The 13,724-nt window shown below is 34.8% G+C and overlaps 1 protein-coding gene across 2 annotated transcripts; it reads left to right on the top strand.

Annotated features, from left to right (window-relative positions):
- Nucleotides 1-3,127: 3,127 nt before the first annotated feature.
- LOC135837688 (speckle-type POZ protein-like) lies at nucleotides 3,128-5,360 on the top strand. 2 transcript variants are annotated; one of them, XM_065353052.1, is made up of 2 exons: nucleotides 3,128-3,409; nucleotides 3,965-5,360. In XM_065353052.1, the coding sequence occupies exon 2, from the start codon at nucleotides 4,011-4,013 to the stop codon at nucleotides 4,815-4,817; it is 807 nt and encodes a 268-aa protein (XP_065209124.1). In that variant the 5' UTR covers nucleotides 3,128-3,409; nucleotides 3,965-4,010; the 3' UTR covers nucleotides 4,818-5,360. The 2 variants fall into 2 exon arrangements, with proteins under 2 accessions (XP_065209124.1, XP_065209122.1); XM_065353050.1 differs by having other exon boundaries at nucleotides 3,128-3,405.
- Nucleotides 5,361-13,724: the final 8,364 nt, after the last annotated feature.

The raw sequence follows: 13,724 nt of genomic DNA on the forward strand, positions 1-13,724 counted from the left end.
TTTTTTAATTTTTAATTTTTAATTTTTTTTTAAGATCATCATTTGAATTTCATTGCTCTCGCTTAGCTCAAGCCCGGTTTCTTTTCTCTTTCAATTTTTCTAAAAAATCATTAGGTAAATATTCGAACTTCAAAATTTTAAATCAAAATAATAAATCTAATTTTCTTATTACGTATACGTAACTCATCACACAAAAAAAAAACATCGTTTTTTATATAGGTACCTCTCGGGGCACTGATTTTCGAGAGATTTTGCCCTCGCTTTGCCAAGGCAAGTTTGTTTCTCTTTTTGGTAATTAAAAAATTCCAGACTTGAAGGAGAAATGAAAATCGTTGAACTTTTAATGAATATTAGGGCTTAAGCAAAATTATATACCTTTCAAATGACAAAATGGTTATTTATCTCTTACTTGCTCGTATTTTTCTTTAAAACTCACCGTTGTGCTTCGAAAAATTGGTACGTTTTTTCCAAATGTCGTTCGAACTTTTTATTAATTTTTTTTTTACATTTTTTAAAAATATGTTATTTTGAAAAAAGTTCTTTATTAGCCCAATTTCATTAAATTATACTTATTTTCGACATCCGTTTGTTTGAAAAATATCTTGGGATATAAAAACATTAGAAAAGCGAAAAATTTGAATTTGAATGCAAAGATTTTGCCTCACCTACTCCTTCCCATTCTTGAAAAATCCCAAGTGTTCGAAAAATATCTGCTTAAAGTCCTGTTTCAAATCCTTGAATTTTGTCTATTTTCACTAAAAATACTGTTAAATATTTTTGACCCCTCTACGTGATGAAGAATTGGAACTTGTCCTTTGCTCAAAAAATGAAAAAATGAATATTTTATAATTGGCTATAAAATTGTTTTCTCATATCTCGTTTTACTCGGCAAAATTGGTATTTTTTCCTCATAGTGGTCGGCTAATTTTTGTCCCCCTCCCCTCCTCCAAACAAAACTTTCAGTTTCGTCCCTGGCCCTGGTCTTCAAAGAGAAACATTTTCGAAAAAATCGTGGCTTTTTCGCTCTATATAGTCTTTACTTGACCTGTTTTGGGGAAAATGGCACCGTTCCAAAATGTGCAGGTCAATGCCATCAAAATTCAAAACCTCTTCTGCGGTTCCAATAATGAGAACGCTGAAAATTTAAAAATATCTAATTTTTAGCTAAATTCGTGTTTTGAAAATTTTTTCACCTGAAATATTTTGTATCAAGTCACTTCTGCTCACCAGAATTGTTCCCCAGTTTCATTCTAAATGATACGAGTATCCTTCGATGTTTTGGTGTAATAATTATTAATGCGAAATATTTGAGGAAAAAATTTCAAAACACAAATTTACCCAAAAATAAACGATTTTTAAATTTCCAGCACCTCAGTTGGTTCCTAAAAGTGACCTTGGATTTTGATGGTAATAGCTTAAGTCGACGCAAGATCTCAAATACATGTTCTAGAACTGAGGCATTCCCCCCCCCAAAAAAAAAAGATTGAGTTGAAACTGAATGAAGCGAAAAACCACAATTTTTTTGAAAATATGTACTCTCTTTTTTGAGGTCCCATTTCTCCTTCAGGGGCACTCTCGAAGATGAAATTTTTTCTGAGTAACTTTCAACTCAAAATGAAAGTACTTATTCACCGAATTTGGCCCAAATCTTCCACTATTTTTTTTCAAGATCCACCCTATGGTCTGTGCAAAATGAAAATTGAAGGAAAATCTCAAATTCGCTACCCCCCTCCCCCCACCTATTTCCTTCAATTCCTCAAATTTGAATTTTGAAAATATGACATCGTTGCTTGGTGAATTTTCATTTTAATCAAAATAATCTCAAGATTAATAAATTTTTAATTTTTCGACTATTAATTTTCATCCTTATAATAATTTTTATATACTGTGTATTACCTATCTTACGATTAATATTAGAGGAGAAGGTACAATTATGGACCCAGGTACAAATATGGACCCCCCCCATGGTTTAGAGTACAACTACTAGCGCTATGGTCATACTGGGTACTAAAAATTATACTAGTAGTGTATTATCGATGATCCAAGTACTTATTTCGGATCTACACAAACTTGGGTGCCTCTCTTCAGCAATTGTTTTTTTTTTGCGGATTATTTCCTTCCCAATGGAAAATTTTACAAGTTTTTCATTCGGTAATTCATCAACTTCAAATAAAGTTTGGAAAAAAAATTATTAGCGAAGTAATGTAGCTTACATACTTTCAAAATATACTTCCATACTTGTCTTTACTTTAGCTGAATTTCATAATTTTTTTCATTTTTCATAAACTGGGCCGATTTTTTGCATGGGTATAAATATGGACCCCTAAATTTTTCTACCTAATTTTGATTCAATATTTTTTAGAATGTCGAGAAAAGTGTTATTAACAAAGAAGACAAGTCCAAAGTGTCGAAAATGGGACCATGATTTTTTTATTTTTCATAAACTTGGCCAATTTTTTGCATGGGTATGAATATGGACCCCTAAATTTTTTTTCATCTAATTTTGATTCAATGGTTTTTAGAATACCAAGAAAGGTGTTATTAACAAAGAAGACAAGTCCAAAGCATTGAAAAACATCTTTAAATAAATTTTTGTACAATTTTCTGCAATATTCATACATTTTTTGAGGGGGCCCATATTTGTAACATTTTATGTCACTTTTCTAAATTTCAAATTTCTCCGTGAGTTTTCAACAACAAAAAAAAAATTTTTACACAATATACTAGAGTCTTTGGCCTTTCGAATAGTATATTCAAAAAAATTTTTTGATAATTTTTTCTACCCTTTAAGGCCAAAAAGCTAGAGGGGGTCCATATTTATACCTTCTCCTTTATATGTAGTACTCGTAAAAATTATTTGATCGAATAATTTTCACTTTAACATTTGAAAATTTGATAATACCGACGCGAGTTTCTAAATAAATCCCACTCGAATTCAAAAATTGCCTTCTACAAATACATATTTCTCTCTTGCGCAGAATCCTGTTCCTACGTTTCGCTATAATGTGATCGAATCGAATTTTCGTCACCATTCGAACAATTTTGCGACAAAAAAATTGCAAAATCAGTTGGTAACATTGTGATTGAAATGCGACAACACTGTTCAACATCTCCCCCAACTCCCTCTCAACTATGATTTCACCCTGTTATCGAAGTATCCCTTTATTTCGCGATATTTCGTATGTGTTTGATGCTTAGGTGAATGACGTATAGTAGGCCTATTCATCTCGCAAGTCAAGCTCATTAGATTGTTGCGCTTCTCTGATCGAGTAATTTTTTGTATTTAGACACTGTAAATCGTGTGATATTCTCGTAATTTTACTTTTACAATTGAATCAACTACCTCTGTTAATTATTGCAGTAGAGGAAGAATTCGACTCGACTCCAAGTTCGATAATTTTCACGGTGAGTAAGTATTGATTTTTTGATATACATATAGTTGTATTGGCGTCACCGTCCTTTTTTTCAGGTGAGCCGAACAAAGGTGCCGGTGAAAATAGCTCGAAGGTCTTGAATTTTTTTATGCGGGTGATGCAGGTTGGAATTTGGAAGGGGGAGGATGGAGGGGTTCACGCAGCCAGCTTTTTATTTTTATATAGGCTCGAATGGAGCCTAATAATTTTACGAAACCAGAGTATTTTGATAATTATTCTAAAAAATTGATTAGGAACAGAAAATGAAGGAAGGGAATGGTTAATGCCAAATATTAAACGAAAAATGGAAATTTCTGATCGAATAAAGAGGGAGGGGGTGACATTTTTTCAAAAAATTCATCAAAAAAGAACATTTTACTGTTTCTAAAAAATTTGACCAATTTTTTCAACTAGGTCTGGTCTTGCCCGGCTCACCTTCTAGTTACGCCCTACCTTTGTAGAACTTATTCCAGTTCAGCTAATTACGACTTACGAGTAATTATTCCTGCACGTTTTGATTATTCATGTTGAATTTTTGAATAATGTTGCAGTTCTAAGTTCTTCGAGCTTCTCTGCTGCTAGTTTGATTTACGAGCAATGACGCATTATTCTACATTTGGCGAGTCTTCTTCGACGAGATCACCTTCTGTGGGAAACCTTTCCTTCAGTGTGCCTTATAGCTCGATGTCGAATTCAGATAAGCCCATTGCCTTCGGCGGACCTACAATTACAACGGTACCGAATTCAGACGCAGGTTCCGAAATCGGCCTTTCAAATGACTTCAGATCGGCGGTCGCACTTACCTCCCGATGCAACGTTATTTCTTTATATAGTAATCCAACGCCGACGAATAAGGGTCCCGATTCCAGCCTGGTACGCGACCTCGAACGAATCCTCAAAGACAAACAATTCACCGACATAAACTTCTCGGTGCAAGGTAAAGAATTCAAAGCTCATAAAGCCATCTTAGCCGGGCGTAGTTCGGTTTTTAACACCATGTTTACAACAAATACCCAAGAAAGCGTGGCGAACACCATTAAAGTTGACAACGTGACGAGAGAAACTTTCGAGGATATGTTACTCTACATTTATACAGGGAAGACGAGAAATTTGGATAGGACGGCTTACGCATTGCTACCGGCAGCAAATCAATTCCGGCTGGACGAATTGAAGAAAATATGCGAAGATTTTATAATCGACGATTTGTGCATTGGTAACGTATCCAACGCTTTGATACTGGCGGATATGCACGGTGCTGATGAATTGAAGGAGCGTACTCTTCAATACATCAAAGATAATCGTGAAGCTTTCCGTAATATTAAAAGTACAGCGCTTTATCACTCGGTCAAAGCGCAACGTCCCGATTTGATGCACGATTTGCTGGCTATTTTCTTCGACTACTAATGAATCGCGTAATATGCTGCTAGTCTTATACGAGTGTCGAGTATATCTATATATAGCCGCATACAGGTAAACTCATAACGTTTTGTATAAAATACAAACTCACGTCCCACCTATAACTTCGTTGCTGTGCATGCGCTCGACGCGTCACCCCATAGGCCTGATAGTACTCGATGTTAGGCCGCGTTATATTCGTTAACTTGATTTTTGGGTGACCTGTGGAGAGGTATCTCATTGCCGAAACATCAATTTTTCAGAAAAGCTTTTTTTTTAAAGTCCCATACGTCTCTGTTTTTCGCAAATAGCTTTTTAACAAAGCATCCCACAGAAAAATAACCAGCTCTGAGCAGAAAGAAAATTTTATTCTCTACAATTTCCTTCATTGCATTTTTTTCCTAGGATGCATACTTTTCCCATAAAATCACTGTTTAGACTGAAAAACACGAAAATTCGGACCTGTATAATCAACTCTAAATTAAAATTGAGCAGTCAAAAATTTATTTTAGACGATTTTTGACCACGCCATGTGAAAGAGGACATCTTCAACCACCAAAATCACCAAAAAGAACGTAAAAAACGTAAAAAATGATTCTTGGCAATAAACACCTTTTCCTCATGTCCTTGTACATAATACTTAGGCTATGCACTCATTTGAAAATTGAGTCAAAAGAGAAAGTGTATAAACGGCAATCTCACGTCCCTGCTCAAACTTTGCCAGTAGACTCCCCACACCTTGTAGATTCATATGGCACCTCATCGAAAAGTCACGTCCTAAAAAGGTTACGAGTTTGTCAAAACGTTATGAGTTTGCTGGTTAATCTATAAAAAAGTTACGAGTTTACCCCCTAGAATATTTATTATATTTTTTGCATTTTTTTAAGGTATTCAATATGTCGTATATTATTAATAATTATCACTTCGTGAAATATTTTAGAACCTTTTGAACTGATATTCAAACCAATTTGTACGAGGGTCATTCCACGTCAATTCGACCAAGAAGTGGTAGCGATTTTTTTGAGGTTTTTCCTGTGGAAAGACCTTTTGAAAGGATGACCAATGGCGCAAATCGCAGCCCTCTAGCCCTTTTTTAAAGGCTGCTAGGGGGTGTCAAAGTTTACAGTGAACTGAAATATCATCCATTTCAGCAGTGGATTACTCGATAACCGCGATACCTATCAAAATCGAACTTTTTTCAATAGTTAGGGGTTTCGAAAGGCTTTTTGGTGATATCATAAAAATCAGCTTTGCCACTTTTTTTCATACGAAAAATTAGCTCAAAAAGTTTCAAAACGTAGTTTTCGTATCGTTCGGACTCTCAAAAATTCTGAAAAAAATATATTACGGACAACTTTTCATGCTGAACAACATATCAAAAAATTGGGATGGCATTATGTCGTAAAGTCGATTTAAAAAAATTTAAAGATTGCGAAAAAATGCGATTTTCTGACGACTGGTGAAGTTGACCCATTTGAGCCCTGTTTTTAAGTATCCGTTGAAAAAGTTGGAAGAACCCTTTCACTCAATAAAGGGTCATTCCATGTCAACTCAACCAAAAAAAGGCGATTTTGAAAGTCTTGTCTTTCGATTTCGCTCAAATTTTTTTTTACAATATATACCCATTCAGTAAGTAAGAACCCCGCAATTAGTTTGGTCCCAGCCCCCTCAGGGGGCGGGTGAGGAGGCTCCCATTATTTTCACATTGTCTCGAGCTACTCAACTTCAGCAGCCCATTCCTCCAAAACTATGATACTTTGATCAAAACTGATTTCACTGTTCGAAAGGAAATTGCATTTAGAACTTTTTAAGGATTTTGAAATTTTCAAAAGTTGAAAGTTGAACTTTCCAATTGGAAGTTCAAATTACAAAATGGCGCTGTAAGTGGGAGCTACCATTTAAAATTTTGAAAAAATTTCCATAGATGTACCTTTCGATGCTTTTTCGAAATATTCAAGTTTCGAGGTGGGATCCCTTAATGGAAGGGGAGCACCCCCCCCCCCAATTTTGGGCGAAACCTTCGAAAGGAAATCTGGGGCATGTGATATATCGAATTCTATGTTTTTGGTGACGCTGAACACGAATATGACGTCAGATTTTTGATAGGACCCCATCCATGGCCCCCAGCACCACCCCAAAGGGGGTAAAAGTTCAAAAAAGTGTTTTGTTCGTGCGACACATGGAATAGTATGTTTTTGGTAACGCTGAACACGAATATGACGTCAGATTTTTGATTGGACCCCATCCATGGCCCCCAACAATTTTTTCGGACTTTCACCTATTGGGGGAGGTTCTGGGGGCCATGGGTGAGGTCGATTTAAAAAACTATGGCTATATTCGTTCTCAGCGATATCGAAAACATACTATATTTCATGTGTCACACGAATGTAATCCGTTTTTTTGGGTTACCCCCCTTGGGGAGGTGCTGGGGGCCGTGGACGGGTCCAATCATAAAGCTAACGGCATATTCGTGTTCAGCGTCACCAAAAACATACTATTCCATGTGTCGCACGAACAAAACACTTTTTTGAACTTTTACCCCCTTTGGGGTGGTTCTGGGGGCCATGGATGGGGTCCTATCAAAAATCTGACGTCATATTCGTGTTCAGCGTCACCAAAAACATAGAACTCGATATATCACATGCCCCAGATTTCCTTTCGAAAGTTTCGCCCAAAATTGGGGATGGGGGTGCTCCCCTTCCATTGAGAGATCCCATCTCGAAACTTAGATAGTTCAAAAGGTACATATATGGAACTTTTTTCAAAATTTTAAATGGTAGCTCCCACTTACAGCGCCATTTTGAAATTTGAACTTCCAATTTGAAAGTTCAGCTTTCAACTTTTGAAAATTTCAAAATGCCTAAAAAGTTCTAAATGCAATTCCCTTTCGAACTGTGAAATCAGCTTTGATCAAAGTATCATAGTTTTGGAGGAATGGGCTGCTGAAGTTGAGTAGCTCGAGACAATGTGAAAATAATGGGAGCCTCCCCACCCGCCCCCTGAGGGGGCTGGCACCAAACTTGAGTTGACATGGAATGACCCTAAAATAAACTCATCACAAGAAAATCGAAATTCAAAAAAATTCAATTTTCAATTCCAAACATCAAAAAAAGTTGAAATGCATTCAGTTGCCTGATTTTGACCTCTTTCTTACGTATTTCGTGAAAAAATTGATAAAAATCACACTCGTAGCAAAAAAAAATAAAATTCGTTTATTTTTTTCATTTTTTCGAATTTTGATTATGTTGTGAATGGAGTTTATTTCATCGAGTGAAAGGGTTTTTTCAACTTTTTCAACGGATACCTTACGTAAAAATATGGGCCAAATGGGTCAACTTCAATGTTTGCAGGAACCATCGTCCATAAAAAATTGAAATGGCGATGTTATTTTTGAAAAAAGAACTTCAGGATCTGAAATTTTGGTTAAAGGGCTTTTAGAACATGCTGTTTTGATCCAACCTGATTTCGCTCAAATGCGAATTGCTTATCTTATTTTTTAAATAATTTATTTTTATTAAATTTATTTGTACATAAATAATGTACTTGTAAGCATGTGATTGTGACCAGTTTTGGGGATTGAATTTTGAATTCATCCAGCCTATTTTGCTTTATAGTATATACCTACGAGTAGATCTAAGTACAGTACATGCTTAATTATGGAATAGGTATATCTATGTATTAAGTATAATTATTCTCGTATTCGCCTGTCGTTATTATAAAATAATAAATATTATTTAGATATTCATTACGTGAGTATTTCTCATTTTTTTATTCGATTCTTTGAGATGTTGATTTTTTTATGAGTGAATTTGTGGTGACGAATCCTCCCTCCCCCCCCCATTGTTGCGCAAACAGTACCTGTGGGAATCATTTCGAATTGATTCGATCCAATTTGAATAAAACCTAGAGTTTAGATCGATAGAGAATGCTCCGAAACTCTCATGACGAAAATTTTAGCCTCATTTTAGATTTTTGATGAAGCGATGAAAAGAAACTTGGCTTGGTTGAGTAACGATGGCAAACCAGCCTTCCGGCTGCGATTTTGAATCAAATCACTGAAATTTGTTCCTCGGGGTCGAAATCCTCCATGACAAAATTTTTGAATCACCGGATTACTGCGTCCTATACTTAACCCTTTCAAAAGATGTGAAATGGACGTCGAGGTATTCTGAAAGAAAAATTTTCGATCGGTTATGAGAAGTCGCAAAGCTGAAATTTACTTTATACCTACTCTTAATTTCAATATTCTGAGTTGCTTTGAGGTTATTTGAATCCGATCCGGAGCCTCATCCAGGTGTATTTTAAAAATTCAAGATTTGTAACACGAGCCACATAAAAACTGTCTGAAGCAACTTCAGCTCGTATATATTCTCTTTACCAATTACAAACCATTTGTCCGAAATTGGTTTCAAACCTCCTTGAAACTCATTGAGTCATTGGGTAAAATTTTGCGTAATTTCATTTTTAAACTAGACAGCGCAGCTGTAACAGTGTGCGTAGCTTCTTTAGTTTGGAAAGCGCAACGCAATTTTGGAAAAGAAGCATAACAAAATTTCAAAAAAAGGCGCAACTTCGAAAAAAGCACAATGCGACTTCAAAATAATAAGCACAATGCGATTTAGAACAAAATCACAACGCAAATTTCAAAAATAGAACAAGATTCCGAAAAAAATCAAAATACGATTTTGAAAAAAAAAGCATAACGCAACTTTAAAAAAAAACGATTGGAATTTTGAAAGCAGAACGCAATCATGATTTTAAAAAAAATCACAATACGATTATGAAAAAAAAGCACATCACGATTTTCAAAAAAAGCACAATGCAACTTTGAAAAAAAGCGATTGGGATTTTGAAAGCAGAACGCAATCATGATTTAAAAAAAAACGCACAACGTGATTTGGAGAAAAAAAGCACAATACGATTTTCAAAAAAAGCACAAAGCAACTTTGGAAAAAAGCAATTGGGATTTTGAAAGCAGAACGCAATGATGATTTAAAAAAAAAGCACAACGCGATTTTGAAAAAAGGCACAACGCGAATTTTAGTTTAAAAAAAGCACTACGCGATTTCGAAAAAAAAGCACAACACAATTTTGAAAAAAAAGCACAACGCAATTTTGAAAAAAAGCACAGTGCAAACTTTGAAAAAAGATCAACGCGAATTCTCAAAAAAGCACAAGGCCAACTTTGAAAAAAAGCACAACGCGACTTCGGAAAAAAAGCACAACGCAAATGTTGAAAAAAAAACAGAACGCGAACTTCAAAAAAAAAGCACAACGCGATTTTGAACGCGATTTTGAAAAAAAAGCACCACGCAATTTTGGAAAAAAAGCACAACACAATTTCGGAAAAAAGCACAACGCGATTTTGAAAAAAAGCGAACTTTGAAAAAAAGCACAACGCGATTTCAAAAAAAAGCACAATGCGATTTTGAAAAAAAAAGCACTACACAATTTCGGAAAAAAAGCACAACGTGAACTTCAAAAAAAAAAGCACAATGAGGACTTCGAAAAAAAAGCACAACACAATTTTGAAAAAAAAGGCACAACGCGAATTTTAATGAAAAAAAGCACAATGCGAACTTTGAAAAAAAGCTCAAAGTGAATTCTGAAAAAAGCACAAGGCCAACTTTTAAAAAAAAGCACAATGCGGATTTTGGAAAAAAAGCACAACGCTATTTCAGAAAAAAAAGCACAATGCAAACGTCGAAAAAAAAGCACAACACGAACTTCAAAAAAAAAAAGCACAATGACATTTTGAACGTGACTTTGAAAAAAAAAACCACGCAATTTCGGAAAAAAAAGTACAATACAATTTCAGAAAAAAAGCACAATGTGAACGTTGAAAAAAAAAACAACTTGAACGTTGGAAAAAAACACAATGCGATTTCAAAAAAAAAAACGCGATTTTCATTTTAAAAAGCACAACGCGAACTTTGAAAAAAAAGCAAAGCAAATTTTGGAAAAAAAGCACAACGCGAACTTTGAAATCAAAAAACGCGAATTTTAAAAAAAAAGCACAACGCGATTTCGAAAAAAAGCACCACGCAATTTCAGAAAAAGAAGCACAACGCGATTTTTAAAAAAAAGCACGACACGAACTTCAAAAAAAAGAACACAACGCGAATTTTAGGAAAAAAATCACAACGCGAATTTTAGAAAAAAAGCACAACGCGATTTTAAAAAAAAACCAACGCAAATTTTGGAAAAAAAGCATGTGATTTTAAAAAAAAGCGCAACGCGAACTTTGAAAAAAAAGCACAATGCCAACTTCAAAAAAAAAGGCACAACAAAATTTTGAAAAAAAGCACCACACCATTTTGGAAAAAAAACATAACGCGATTTTGAAAAAAAAGCACAAGATTTTTTTTAAAAAAAGCACGTGATTTTAAAAAAAAAGCACAACGCAAACTTCAAAAAAAAAAGAACACAACGCGAATTTTAGGAAAAAAAGCACAACGCAAATTTTAGAAAAAAAGCACAACGCGATTTTTTTTTTTAAAAAGCACAACGGGAATTTTGGAAAAAAAGCACAGTTGTGATTTTTAAAAAAAAAGCCCAACGCAAACTTTGAAAAAAAAGCACAACGCGAACTTCAAAAAAATGGCACAACAAAATTTTGAAAAAAAGCACCACACCATTTTGGAAAAAAAGCATAACGCGATTTTGAAAAAAAAGCACGAGATTTTAAAAAAAAAGCACAACGCGATTTTGAAAAAAAAGCACAACGCGAATTTTGGAAAAAAGCACAACGTGATTTTTAAAAAAAAAAGCGCAACGCGAACTTTGAAAAAAAAGCGCAACGTGAACTTCAAAAAAAAGGCACAACAAAATTTTGAAAAAAAGCACCACACCATTTTGGAAAAAAAGCATAACGCGATTTTGAAAAAAAAGCACAACGAGATTTTTAAAAAAAGCACAACGCGATTTTGAAAAAAAAGCACAACGCAAATTTTGGAAAAAAAGCACAACGTGATTTTTAAAAAAAAGCGCAACGCGATTTTGGAAAAAAAAGCACAACGCAAATTTTGGAAAAAAAGCATGTGATTTTAAAAAAAAGCGCAACGCGAACTTTGAAAAAAAAGCACAACGCCAACTTCAAAAAAAAAGGCACAACAAAATTTTGAAAAAAAGCACCACACCATTTTGGAAAAAAAGCATAACGCGATTTTGAAAAAAAAACACGAGATTTAAAAAAAAAAAGCACAACACGATTTTGAAAAAAAAGCACAACGTGAACTTCAAAAAGAATCACAACGCAATTTCGAAAAAAAGCACCACACAATTTTGAAAAAAAAGCACAACGCGATTTTGAAAAAAAAGCACAACGCGAACTTTGAAATAAAAAAACAACGCGAATTTTAGAAAAAAAGCACAACGCGTTTTCGAAAAAAAGCACCACGCAATTTCAGAAAAAGAAGCACAACGCGAACTTCGAAAAAAAACACAATGCAAACTTTAGGAATTGAAAAGCACTAGATTTCGAAAAAAAAAAGCACAACACAATTTTTAAAAAAAAACACAACGCGATTTTAAAAAAGAAGCACAACGTGATTTTAAAAAAGAAGCGCAACGTGAACTTTGAAAAAAAAGCACAACGTGATTTTCAAAAAAAACTCGATTTTGAACAAAAAGCACAACGCGATTTCAAAAAAAAGCACAACACGATTTTGAAAGAAAAAGCAAAACGCGATTCCGAATACACTATGCTATGCTATTCTGAAAGCTCCGGAGCACAACGCGATATATCAGGAAAGCATAAGCACTGCAGTACTGAGAGAGTGAGAGAACCTCTTGGGAGCACAGCAAAATCACAAATGACTGGAGGTTTTGATTCTGAAAGGTTAACCACCTGCTTTCAGCATCTACCTGTGTAAATGAAACACCTGCAGGTGTTTCACAAATGACTGGTGGGTTTTGATTCCGAAAGGGTAAACACCTGCTTTCGGCGTCTATTCTAAAATTGAACAATGGGAAAGATAACACTGTAGATAAGAATATTTTAGGACCCCTGCAGTGTTTCATTTTAAAACCGATGTCGGCTTCCCTTTTGATACCTTTCTCATTGTTCAATTTTGAAAATTTAAAGTTTAGCTCCACGTGGAGCCGCAACATGCTCTTCAAAATTAAATTTTTACCACCTGTTGTGTTCGCTCAATTCAATAAAAACCGGCAGATAAGCGAACACAAAGGGAAATGCCATATCAAAAGGGAAGCCGACAAAAGCGAAGCCGACTTTAAATTTTCAAAATTGAACAAATTTTCAAAATTGAACAATGAGAAAGGTATCAAAAGCGGCGCCGACAGTCAGTTAAATTTCCAAATTTATGTAACACAGCATGGGGTTGTAAGAACATTTCCCATTGTTTAATTTCCGAAAAATCACCCCTGTGGAGTTACATAAATTTAGAAATTTAACTGACTGTCGGCGCCCCTTTTGATACCTTTCTCATTGTTCAATTTTGAAAATTTAAAGTCGGCTTCGCTTTTGTCGGCTTCCCTTTTGATATGGCCCTTTTCCCTTTTTTATTCTTTTTTTGGTACAAATTTTCGTAATTAATTGCAATTACTCAAGAAGCTAATTGAGTAATTGCAATTATAATTACGACATTCCCTCCCTCAAGTTATGCCTCACCTACCTACGAAAGATTCAAAAAAATCGGCCCATTCCTCTAAGAGAACATTCGAGCCAAAGAATTTTTCAACTTTCGGAACGAAACCAATAGTGTGCTACGCACACTAAAAACCTGCTGCAGACTCCAGAACTGCTCAAAATGATTCGAAATAAAGTCCCTATAGTTTCCAATCAATTCAGAAAATTGGGTAGGTTCCAAATTTCAGTTCTCCGGGTCAATTTTTGTTTTTTTTTTGATTTTGGCCGTTTTGATTCAAAAAATGTATCAAAAATCGAAAAACGCC

This window comes from Planococcus citri, chromosome 2 (genome assembly GCF_950023065.1).
Source record: "Planococcus citri chromosome 2, ihPlaCitr1.1, whole genome shotgun sequence".
Classification (NCBI taxonomy): Eukaryota; Metazoa; Arthropoda; class Insecta; order Hemiptera; family Pseudococcidae; genus Planococcus; species Planococcus citri.